The 12,083-nt window shown below is 46.1% G+C and overlaps 2 protein-coding genes across 2 annotated transcripts in view; both read right to left on the reverse strand.

Moving 5' to 3' along the window:
- Positions 1 to 3,146, reverse strand: part of CHLSN (cholesin) — an 89,333-nt gene extending 86,187 nt beyond the window's left edge. Inside the window, exon 1 of the mRNA XM_088147952.1 lies at positions 2,999 to 3,146. The gene's annotated coding sequence lies outside the window, so the exon portion shown is untranslated. The remainder of the gene's footprint in view (positions 1 to 2,998) is intronic.
- Positions 3,147 to 5,778: 2,632 nt separating this feature from the next.
- Positions 5,779 to 10,856, reverse strand: ZFAND2A (zinc finger AN1-type containing 2A). Its single transcript, XM_007443035.4, has 7 exons — positions 10,634 to 10,856; positions 9,978 to 10,069; positions 9,734 to 9,828; positions 8,595 to 8,726; positions 7,232 to 7,383; positions 6,756 to 6,824; positions 5,779 to 6,206 (listed from the first exon to the last, which is right to left on the reverse strand). Exons 2-7 carry the CDS (start codon positions 10,030 to 10,032, stop codon positions 6,188 to 6,190), a joined length of 522 nt encoding a protein of 173 aa, XP_007443097.1. The 5' UTR covers positions 10,033 to 10,069; positions 10,634 to 10,856; the 3' UTR covers positions 5,779 to 6,187.
- Between the last annotated feature and the right edge of the window lie 1,227 nt (positions 10,857 to 12,083).

Here is a 12,083-nt window from a genome sequence, read left to right on the forward strand (position 1 = left end):
GCTCTATTGGGCTGAGATCAGGTGACTGACTTGGCCATTGAAGAACATCCCACTTCTTTGCCTTGAGAAACTCTTGGGTAGCTTTTGCTGTATGTTTTGGGTTATCATCCATCTGCAATATGAAACAGCGTCCTATCAGTTTGGCAGCATTTGGCTGACTCTGAGCAGGAAGTATAGCCCTGTACACTTCAGAATTCATCCTGCTGCTTTTATTAGCAGTCAGGTCATCAAGAAACACCAGTAACCCGATTCCACTGCCAGCCATACATGCCCATGCCATAACGCTGCCTCCGCCATGTTTCACAGATGATGTGGTATGCTTTGGATCATGAGCTGTTCCTTTCCTGCTCCGTACTTTTCTCTTCCCATCATTCTGGTGCAAGTTAATCTTGGTTTCATCAGTCCAAAGAATCTTATTCCAGAACTGGGCAGACTTTTTTAGCTGTTTGCTGGCAAAGTCTAATCTGGCCTTTCTGTTCTTGAATGTTACTAGTGGTTTGCACCTTGTTGTGAAGCCTCTGTATTTACATTCATAAAGCCGTCTCTTGACTGTAGATGTTGACAATGACATGCCTACCTCCTCAAGAGCGTTCTTGACCTGGCTAGATGTTGTGAAAGGGTTCCTCTTCACCATGAGCAGAGTTCTGCGGTCATCCACTTTAGCTGTCTTCTGTGGTCTTCCAGGCCTTTTGCTGTTGCTGAGCTTGCCAGTTAATTCCTTCTTTTTCAGGATGTTCCAAACTGTTGTATTGGCCACTCCCAATGTTCTTGCTATCTCTCTGATGGGTTTATTTTGTCTTCTTAGCCTAATGATGGCCTCCTTCACTCGCATGGACACCTCTTTGGACCTCATGTTGAGAGTTCCCGTGAACAGCTACTAAATGCAACACTCAGAACCTCCAGGCCTTTTATCTGCTTGATTGGTCATGGGGTGCCCAGGAAACAGGCCACACCTGGCCATGCAGCTGCTTGTCAGCCATTCGTTCCATCACTTATGAGCCACCAACGATGTGTATGTGTGTGTGTGTGTATGCCACTGGCTGTACTTCCTGAATGGTTAGTGCCCCACTTTTGTCAAACCCCTTGAATTACAGCTGAAAGTCCTGACTTTGCTCCCATCTGGGGGTGTTTCCTTTCAACTTCAATGTGGTGGTGTACAGAGGCCAAATGCCAAAACAGTTATCCTTGTTCCAATATTTCTGGTCCTGACTGTACTTCTTCCTTCGGTTTCCAGAAGTTGGATTAAAATGTTTCCAGTCAAACCTGAACCTGCTGCCTCTGCAAAAACTACAGCTCACTGTATTGTTAGTAAAAAACAAACAGAGATGTCATTTCCTTTTAAATGTTTCAGACTTGTGAGAAATATTTTTCATTTACAGCTCCTACTAATGCTGGTCTGTAAAAAGGTATGAGTTTTTATGTATAGTTTTGTAATGTATTCCTTTTCCTCAAAATTATTTTTGGCAGATGCTGTGTTGACCCCAATCCAACCTCCAATACATGGGTCTATGTTATTATCCAGCTTCACATGCTGTCAGCAAGATACTTTCTACCTATCTTTTTTGTGGAGCAAAGCATGATGAAACTAATCAACATGCCTCTAGCCCCATTGCTGTGTAACGTGTATCATGTAAGGAGGACTGCTACTCTCAGGGTCAGTAACTCCATCTTCCTGGAGGACAATTAATTCCAGATTTCCAATGTAATATCAATCAAACCTTTCCAAGACAATGTTCAGTCCCCTTTTCCATATATCCATTCCCTCCAGACGTTACAAAAATGGAGCTTTTAGACTTGCATTTAACTTGATCACACAGGAGAATGCAAAGAGGTTTCTCCCAGTGTAAGCATTACAATGAAAATAGGTTGGCATCCTATTGGGGTACACCTGGTTTGGCACCCTAACGCCCCAATTCTAAGAGGTTTCGTGATCTTCCTACCTGCACTCTTTTGCGCTTGCAGTATTACCTACATGGCGGGCAGACAGAAAACCTTAAACCTCTTAAATTTTCCTTTTCTGTTTTAGTGTTGTTTTTATAGTCTTAATTTTTTAATAATTACTATATAATGGTTTTATGTAACGATTGTTTATATGTTTTATTGGACTGTTGTACGCCGCCCAGAGTCACTTTTTGTGAGATGGGCAGGCACATAAATTTGATTTTTATATATATAAATGTGGATACACACACACATATATATATAACAACACAACAGAGGTCTTAATATTAAGCAGTTGGTTTAAGACAGAAGCTATTATTATACAATCCATACTTTGATGTGAGTGGCAGCAGTTTTTTTAATGTCATACTTAACTTGGATGAAAAGCCAAATTATTTTACACCTGTAATTTTGACATCTTAAATTGTAACTCCCATGGACAGACATTTTTTTTACTTTTCCTTTCTCTATTTTCAATACTTAACCTTTCTAAATGACAGAATGTTAATCATCTCTAACCCCATTTTATTTTATCCCTATATCTCTATATACATAACATATATAAACAGACAAACATCCCTATATGAAAACAGTACCACAGATCAAGATTTGTAACAATGTCATCCGGGGGGGGGGAAACGACAAGTAAATTAAAATACTGGAGGGGCGGCAGTGTGCTTGGCCTCCCTCACTGGGCTGGCTGGGGCTTATGGGTGTTGTAGTCCAGCAGTATCGGGCGCGGCCCCCTCTGCTGGAGGGGAGTCCCCCCCTTTCCCCGCAAAGGCGGGGCTGCCTCGTAGCTTGGACAGAGGAAAACCCTTTTTCTTTTTTTTTGGAAAAATGAGACTGGCCGACCCTGCAGGGCTGTTGTGAAGGTTGAGGAGGAGAGAAACGAGCTAGAAACGAGCTGAAACGTCAAACGCCGCCCACGTGCTCGCGCGAGGAGCACGTGGGCGGCGACTGGGGATGATGGGGATTGTGGTCCGCGCCTCTGGGACACGGAGGACCCCCTAGCTATCCGCTCGCACGGCCTCAGGCCGCCGCCACCGCCACCCACCTCGGCTCAAGCCCGGCCGCCTCCCTTGCTTCGTCGGCAGCCGCTCCTCCGCCTCTTCCCGCCCAGCTTCCTTCTGGGCGCCACCGTCCCTCCCTCGAGCCCCGATTGGTTGCTCGTGCGCCCCCGCGCTCTGACTGGGTGCACCACCTGTCCATCGTCTCGCGACCGGGCGGGCAGGAACTCCAGGAGTGGCCGCGGCGATTTAAGGCCCGCCCCGCCTCGACTCTTCCGGACGGACGCTGCTCCTCCTCCTCAGCCGGCACGCGGCGGGGACGAGTCTGACGCGATCAGCGAGTGACGCCAGCGCGGCTGAGCGAGGCGAGGCCTAGGGGGCGGAGAGCGCGTGCGCCCTCCCTCCCTTCTGATTGGCTGTCCTGCACATTCTACCCGAATAAGCTTTTAGACGGAGCAATTACAATCAATGACCGAGAACCATCAGAAAGAGAAGCGCGACAGCCGGGTCTAGTTTGCCTTTTAGCAAACCAAAAAAAGAAAATTAAAATTCCTATTTTGCTGAAAAAGCAGCAGTAGCAGAAGTTTTTTCCCCCCCTAGTCTGCGGTGTTCCTCAACCTCAGCAACTTTAAGCTGGGTGAACTTCAACTCCCAGAATTTAAAATCTAAATTAAATTTGAATTGCTTTTACGGTATAAAAAAAAAGTAAACATTGCTGAACTTAGTGCCAAAATCTCCACTGTGTTATATATAAATACTAAACACAAAAAGGGGAAAAAACTGCTAAAAATAATATAGATAAGTATGGTTTCTCTTCCAATCTTTTGCCTTTAACCCACCTCTTTCTGACTTCAGCAGCAGCCGGGGGGGGGGGGGGAAACCAAGTTTAAAAGAAGTTCAACACCCCTGTCCACCATCTGTATTTGAGGGAGGCTGAATTTTGCACAGGCTTGAAGACTCAGCAGCTTGAAAATCAGCCGGTTCTGTGGGTGGTGACACCCTGTGGATTATTCAAATACTGCAAATAAAACCCCTTTCCAAGTTGGGGAGAAAGACTTCACTCAGCAGGGATCTCATACCTGAAAAATCACTCCATGCCTCTGCCAGAATAAATCCAGTGAAACTGAATAAGAGACTTCCCGCTCCCATCCATGGAATCCTTGTATCGTTTGAGCCATTTTCAATATGCCCGTTAGTTGGAATTTGAGTGTCTGGTCTGTAGAAGGCAACAGGCTAGATCAGTGTTCCTCAAACTTGGTGACTTTAAGACCTGTGGACTTCAACTCCCAGAATTCCCCAGCCAGCAAGGCTGGCTGGGGAATTCTGGGAGTTGAAGTCCACAGGTCTTAAAGTCACCAAGTTTGAGGAACACTGGGCTAAATGTAATGGAACACACACTAGCCAATTTTGCACAACCCACAAGGCTAAAATTGGCCCTTTGTAGCCTTTATCTCAGCTCACCCCTCACACTACCACGTGAAGTTGGTGTCTGATCTATTTACATTCTGCATTATTTATTGCTATGTATTATGTATTGCTTGGATTTTCCCTCGATTCATTGTTTTTTATGCCGTACACTGCCCAGTCACACTGATTGAATTGGGCAGTGTTATAAATCTTAATAAGCATAATGCTGCGTGAAAACAGCAACTGGGTTTTGACAATCCAGCTGAAAGTGCTGCGGGAGCGCTTAACGTACTCTGACCGGCTCATCTTTAAAGCAAATAGACTTACTTGTAGCTTATCTGGTTTTACAGTGCGTCTGTTCCCATTTTTTGCCTCCAAACTAAGCGGTGCGGCTCATGCATTTTACAAACTAAGAGAAAGCAGTTAATTCCATAAACCAGGATTTAACTGACCGTGTGAACCCAACACAGGGTGTACCTCCTCTTCAGCCCCAAGAACCACGCAAGGAGTTAGCCGCACAGCAACGCTAGGCTTGCGTGACACTGCCCTGCATTGACTCAACCTAATTTTTTCCCTTTGCATGACATGGTCATAAATCAACCACCCAGAGAAGCTTGGTACACGAAGCCAGGCAAAAATAAATTCACCGGTCTAGAGGTCAGCGTGCCGCTCAAACACAGCAACACGCTGTGTTCGCGTGACACACCGAGAAAGCATATGCTGTTTTTACCCAAGCTCGGGGCTTATGCCGTCATCCAAAATGCATGGTTTGGGTTGCACCGAGATTTGCCACGGATTCCAGCTCCCTGCGACTGGAAACCCTGAATGGTAGCTGCTGTGGCTTTGCAAAATAACCTGGAAAATGTCATTAAAGAGCCACGCAGCTCTACGCACACCTCAGCACCATTCGGCAATAGCAGATCTAACTGCCGCGGTTAGACCCAGGCTGACCTCCTTCCAAAAAATCAGGGTCCTGAAACCATGAGCCTGGCAGGACTGGGACACCCATCCTGCTTTTCTTCCAGCCCCTGAGTTCTTCCTTGGCAGAGCTTTCTCTGGTATTATTATTAATTTCAATGGATTGGCCGCCCAACTGCAGTGGACTCTGGGTGACCCACAGAACTAAAGAAAAGACATAAAAACAGCTGAAAATATTAAATTTGCAAGCAGCCCTGACTAAAATGCAAGTTATCAAGTCATCAGTTGCTCCTTCCAGGTTTGCCAAAAGCTAAATTTTATTAAAGTTAAATTAATGCTGCTTCTTCCTGCTCAGGAGAGCAATATGTAACATTCATGAGCTAAGGCAGTGTTTCTCAACCTTGGCCACTTTAAGAGATGTGGACTTCAACTCCCAGAATTCCCCAGCCAGCATGGCTGGCTGGGGAATTCTGGGAGGTGAAGTCCACATCTCTTAAAGTGGCCAAGGTTGAGAAACACTGGGCTAAGGATTCTTAGAAATAAGCATCTGCCCTCATTTCAAGTTTAGAAAATGCGGGGGTTTTTTTTCCAGCCATCAAGAATACTGGAATGGACCAGATCTACTCCTATAGGCTTCAGGTTTTCTCGAACTTCATTTGGGACCAAGGAATCTGCGATGACCATTATCCTGGGCAAGACAAAGTGAGCAATCTTGCAATTCCTTCAAACATGTGCCTCCTCGGTCCGTTTCAGCAGTTCTCTGTGACTTGAATCCAAGCCAACCACCATTACAAGACCAGGAGGCAGTTTAATCAAAAATGTGCAAAAGGGTACAGTGCATTTTTAAAAGCTAAAGATGGACAGACAGCAATAGACAGGCTCGAGGTAGGTTTAGATCCAGGTTGTAGACCTCAGCTTTGCGCTTCGCACCTGAAACAAAACGAAAATGGAGTTAGGGAGCCAGAAGCTATGAACAAATATTTCTTGCACAGTTCATAACCTCTATTCTCACTATTATTTCCTTCCTGTTGGATTTTAGACAAGTGTAATATTTTCTTTTCACAGGGGAAGGCTGTAGGAGTTACACCATAATGGATTAATTTAAATAGTTTCTATTATACTAAAACCCGGTCATTGAAGTCCTTGCCGTTTTATGCCGTTAGCAAATCAAGGTGTATAAATATAACCCACGAGAGCTGCTTGTCTAAGTAATCAGACTGAGTGAAATCTTCTGTGCCCATTTATTGCCAACAGCTGACTTTTCTTGGAAAGATCATAAAATGTCCTGCTGAATTCCTGTTGAAATAGCTGTTTGTCACTAAGAGTGGACAGTGACTTGATGGCACAGAATCAAACAGACTGGCCGGCTAACTTGGGCACATTCAGAAATCAATAACAACGCTTTGCACTAACTAAAGTTTCAACAGGGCACGTCCGGAGCATAGGACTACTTCCCGATCAGAGAAGATCAAACCTTACCTGTTTTGTAGAAACTGGCAGCTGGGAGAAATCTTCTTGGATTCCAGGGACCTCATCACAGCTGCACACCTGAGAGGAAGTTAATACGCATTTAAGACATTGATTTTCCTAATAATTATTATTGAGCTATCTGGTATGTCTATTACTTTTATGCTATTGTTTTTACTTTTGGGGGGGGCATTATTCGTAAACCACCTGGAGCTGTTTTGAGGATCCCACAACCTACAAATAAATGAATAAACGTTAACTAAGCTGTGCCATCATCCAAGGATGCTGTTGCTAGGTTTGGGGCAGGATCGCTGCAAGATAACCTGCGGCCACGCTGATAACAGACTCCTTCCATTCCTCAGCCAGCTTGGATGGACCATGTCCCATGGCTCTCTCCCAAGACTGAACCAGCTTTGTAAACCACTGAGATGCCACTTGGAACATGCCCTGAAAGAAGGCTGTCATGCCTCCCCACTCAGTAGCCTTACCCAGCTTTCGAGGCAGCCCAAACGCGTCCCTGGCAGTCATGGTCCAAAGGATGCCGATGCCGAAGGCAAAAGTTCCGGTGACACTGGTCACAAACCAGCTGCATCATCTCTTTCTTCTTGCAGCCTGGTCTGAAGCACTTGTTGGTGAAGATCTAAACACCAAGGGCATCAAATCAGAACCAGGGTGGGCGAAACGCCACTACTCAGCACACCTTATGAGCAGTAGGCCCACTGAGGAAGGTGGGACTGCTAGTAAAATGCAGGGCCGGGATTTCAGAGTTCAGACCCAACCCCAATGTGAATTTGGCATCCTCATAGAACTGTTCTCAGCCACTAGCAGTGACATCTCCAAATCCAGATAAAAATACAAATCGATTGGCTTCCAATGCTACCTCCAGCCACACCTAATCTTAAGACTTCTGTGTTCACCTGTTCTGTGGCATTTGGGTTCTACTGTGTTTTACATGACATGCCACAACATTTTGGGTGACACACCAAACTATTCTGTGTTTGAATTTCCAAAGAAACTGAGTTTGTTTTACTCATATTTCATTTTTGTAACTATTTGACGTTTCTTTATATAATACATAGCACCACACGATTGGACCATATTTTTAAAATAAATATGTAAAGAATTGTTTTTTTGTTTGTGGGGGACGACAAGCCAGCAGTCAAGTTAGGCATTTTCTGAATTTTTGACACACCGAGCCCAAAAGGTTCCCCATCACTGCTCAAGGCTAAACTGTCGGGTTCTTGATGTTCTCTGAGCTTGGCTGTTTTCCTGCAGAAGTTTTGTCACCAGGCATGGTAACGTCATCGTGCCCAATCCTCATTTACAGTTTAGGCTCAGGTGTGAATCAATTTTTTTTTCCTCTTCTTTCCATCTGTGTAGATGTGTTTGTCTTCTTATAAATTTTAATCATGTATTTATTGTTTTAACTTGATGTAAACCGCCCAGAGTCCCCCATTGCGGGGAGATGGGCAGGGATAAGTCTATGTATAAATAAAAAATAAATAAATCAAGTCACCAAGTCTTGCTTGACAAAGTGTGATTTGAGTAAACCACCCCAAAATGAGATCTGTGAATTGACCCTCTTCTTCTGAAGGTGTCTAGGGGAGCAAATGGAGATGGGGTAAAGGATGTAGAGAAAAGGTGGTGGGCGCTCATTCACCTCCAGCCTCTTTCCATTTTTCCTTAAGGGAACATGGCCCTTAGCTCAAATTAGTCATTAAGCAAAATCAAATCACTTTCTAAAGACAGAGAGATATCTTGTAAGGCTCCATCAAGGCAAGAGGAAGAGAGAACCAAGAGCGACAAGATGAACTGCCTTCAAGAGGTTCACACGTCTAAGAAATTCCTTACTTTCTGCTTCTGCTGGGCAGAATCCTGTTTGCAGTCCCGGTCCATATGGGCTCCCACCGCTACATCTGGCAACTCTCCCTTTCTTACCGGGACGGGAGCATTGCAAAGAGGACAGACTGGAACCTGAACATCCTAAAACAAAAATCATCAGGTTGAAGTCAGCAAAGACGGGGGGGGGGGGGGGGGGAACGGCGAACGTCGCCTTCCCCGCTTGAAGTGATGGGGCACTTTCAAGCCAATCTGGATTCTAGGCCAAGGAACCTGAGTGCAAGTTTTAGCTAATTAGCAGGGCTTGCACAAGACCGCCAACCCTCTTTAGCTCGCTTGATTTAGGACCAGCACAAAGCCAATGCAGTTTGGACACTATAATTTGCATCTTGCAGATGAGGCAAAGCATGCCAACTCAAGATCAACTAGGATACCCCATTTCACACTTTTAACCCCTATTCTGTCTGAAAGCACTCAGCAAGAGAAGTAACTTTATGGATTGTCCAACGGAGTTTGGCTCGATTTGCCAGTAACTCCATTTGGAGCTGTTTCCACAACCTACCACCTGACAGAGACCAGCGTGTCAGAATGAGACCTCCAAAAAGCATGTTGAGTAAATGAACGTTCCCACCTCTTTGGACTGTAGACCAACCCAGGCCTTGCTTCAACCTGTCCCTAGCATGCCCCCTGGAGTAACTCTATGGGCATTTATTTAGTTATTAAATTTATATGCCGCCCATCTCCCCCAGAGGGTTATCATTAGGGTTTACATTCTGCCAATTAGCAAGGTCCTGGGACACCATTCTTAAAAGAAAAAAAGCCTCTTATCAAAGCAATAGATAAACTTGTTTCCTTATTTAAGACTTTAACTTCTTTACGTCTTCCAGCACCACCACAAGGCTATAGAAATGCCCTTTCTCCACTTTTTATTATTCTGCTTCTTCATCACAATTTCGAACGGTAGACCAGGAGTTAGGTTACCAGCCTGAAATAATGCCAGCGTTAACACCCAACTAGAGCCCACCAGCGCAAGGACGGACGAGGAGCAGTTCAGACACGGTTTCAACAACAGCGTTTTTGTACAACTCGCTGTGCATTGACACACTCCGGTCCCCTTTCGCAAGACTCCCAATGCCATAAATACGAATCACCTTCTTGTATGCGGAAGAACAGTTGTGTCGGCTGTAGGTAAAGTGGTCTTTGCAGAAGAGCTTCTCACACGCATCACATTTCAGAGGAAGAAAATCTTTGGAGAAAAACAGCAAACATGTTAACGTGGGTCTTGTTCTAACACAAGAGATCCAGCGCCTTTTGCTCTCCCCAAACCACGAAGGTTTCGGGCAGCCGTTGTTACCCCTTACAGAAGGCGCTTTGCAGGAAAACATCGGCACGCACCCAGCTGTTTGCAGGTCTTCTCACAGCAGTGTGTTCCTAGGTCTGGGAATTCCATTCTCCAGAAGCCCCCAACTTCCCAGAATTACGGTCTCCTAGAAGGAAAGGTTTTGTAGATTTGGTTTCCCCACGGGACACGAGCAGCCGGATTCACACACTGTGCGACTGCTTTAACCAGGGTTGCTGAATAGCTGACTTCAAATACCCCATTAACCCATCATTTCATTTTGCCATCATTTGCCAAAAACCCCCACCGTGATCATTTACAGGGTAGGGTAAGATCAAGGCAATGAAAACCCCTCAGAACTCAGCGCTAGGTGCAAACCCAACTAATGTGGGTTCAGCGGCAGCCACTCCTGTACGGAAGGACCAGCCCCACCAAGGGCCAGGCTGAACGTTGCTGGTAAAGAACCACGACCAGCCCCCAAAGTTCCCAAGAAGTTCCACTGATTCCCCCTCACCCAGCTTCAGGCAGCCCCAGACACTTAATAAACAGGAATAAACCAAGATTTGAATGCACGTCTCAACAAACCACCCAACTCAACCCAACCCAACCCAACCCAACCTAGGACTACCATCCCATAAGTAGTTTAACCGCAGCTTACTAAACTACCCAAAAGGGGCAGGATTTACCCAAGGAACGGGCTCACACAACATACTTAGCCAACCCCACTGGGCTTAGCAAGCCGTGGGAACGCACTCCCGTGCCTGTTCTCTCCAACCCAGGTCCCGAGGGTGGCGGGCGGGGTCGGAAGCTCGCAGGATCGGCGCTAGTTGCGCAGGGGCCGAAGAAAAGGGAGACGTCTGTATAGATTGACACACACACACGACCCACACCAAACATCCGTGTCCAGCCCCGCCGCGCTCCAACACTTTATACAGCCCAGCGCGTTTTTGCTGAGTCATATTTTACTTCCGCCTCCCGGTTGCCCAATCAGAGCAGACCTTGTCTACGTCACCCGCTCGCCGGCCAATCGCGGCCAACCCGGCTTTGCTTTTCGCTGAATCAGGGCGCCCCGCCTCCTGGCGGCCCTAGGCGTGAGTCAGCATTTCTTCTGGCCCGGCCGCCCGACGGGCTGAGCCGCTTGGCGCGATTTGAACCCGGGACCCCGCGACGCGTGTTTGGCTAGCGCGTGGGTCAAGGGCCGTGAAAAAGCAGCCCTTGCTTGCTTATCCTCGCTAGTCCGGACACCCCGAATAAGAACAAGAAGAATTAATTTGATTTCTGTAACTGCCCATCTCGCGTACATCACTTTCTGTGGCTGACAGACCTGCAAATAGGTCTGGCATTTTTGTCCACCTATCGAGTCCTTCCCAAGGACCTGGGATAGGCAGACGTTGTATAATAATATTAAAGGTATCATTGCAAAATATAATAATATCATTATTGTTGGTCGCCCAGTCAGCCAGATGTTTAGACTGGACTTGGCATTTTATCCTCTTATCAAGTCCTTCCCAAGGGCCTGAGATAGGCAGACGTTGTGGTCCGATGGTGTTCAAGGTGTCGTTGCAGGTTATAAGCTGTCCCACGTAAAGCTGCCTTTTGCAATGGGCTGATGGTGATTCTGTCATTGCCGATGGTCTTCAAGGGTGCTCCAGATGTTTTGGGATTGCACCCAGGCACCTATTACTATTGGTACAATCTTTGCTTTCGTTTCCCACAGTCGTTCTACTTCTCTTGTGATTTTTCTCCAGTTCTTTCTCTTCTCTTCTGCTGTCTCCAGGTCTTGCAATGCCCACTGTCCAGACTTTGTTGTTGTTGTTTTATCGTTTTTATTTGGGAGCCGCCTAGAGTCACTGATATAGTGAGATGGCCGGCGTATACCTTTGATTTAGAAATAGATAGATAGATAGATAGATAGATAGATAGATAGATAGATAGATAGATAGATAGATCGTCATTGTCGCCAAACCTTGTGGCCTAAAGCTATGGCGTGTCTGAAGTCCAACACATCTGGAAAGTGCCAGAGAACTTGACAATAAATTCAGGAAGCAGGACCATATGGATGACGAAGCAGTTGCTGCTTTCTGCCGCACATCCTGCTCACCCACCTCTGACTCATGATAAACACGAGTTGTGACTCACCCGGATAAACAAGGTGCGCAAAG

The sequence above is a fragment of the Python bivittatus genome, unplaced genomic scaffold (assembly GCF_059951505.1).
Source record: "Python bivittatus isolate LINGU-HERP-01145 unplaced genomic scaffold, Pbiv_v1 ctg000560_np1212, whole genome shotgun sequence".
NCBI lineage: Eukaryota > Metazoa > Chordata > Lepidosauria > Squamata > Pythonidae > Python > Python bivittatus.

Bases quoted from the DNA above. Each gene is read 5' to 3' on its own strand.
- ZFAND2A (XM_007443035.4), bottom strand. From the start codon at position 10,032: ATGGAATTCCCAGACCTAGGAACACACTGCTGTGAGAAGACCTGCAAA. The intron at 9,829-9,977 runs GTGCGTGCCGAT...TTTTCTCCAAAG, and splicing joins GAAGACCTGCAAACAGCTGG to ATTTTCTTCCTCTGAAATGT. The intron at 6,825-7,231 runs GTAAGGCTACTG...ACTTCCTCTCAG, and splicing joins TGGGCTGCCTCGAAAGCTGG to GTGTGCAGCTGTGATGAGGT.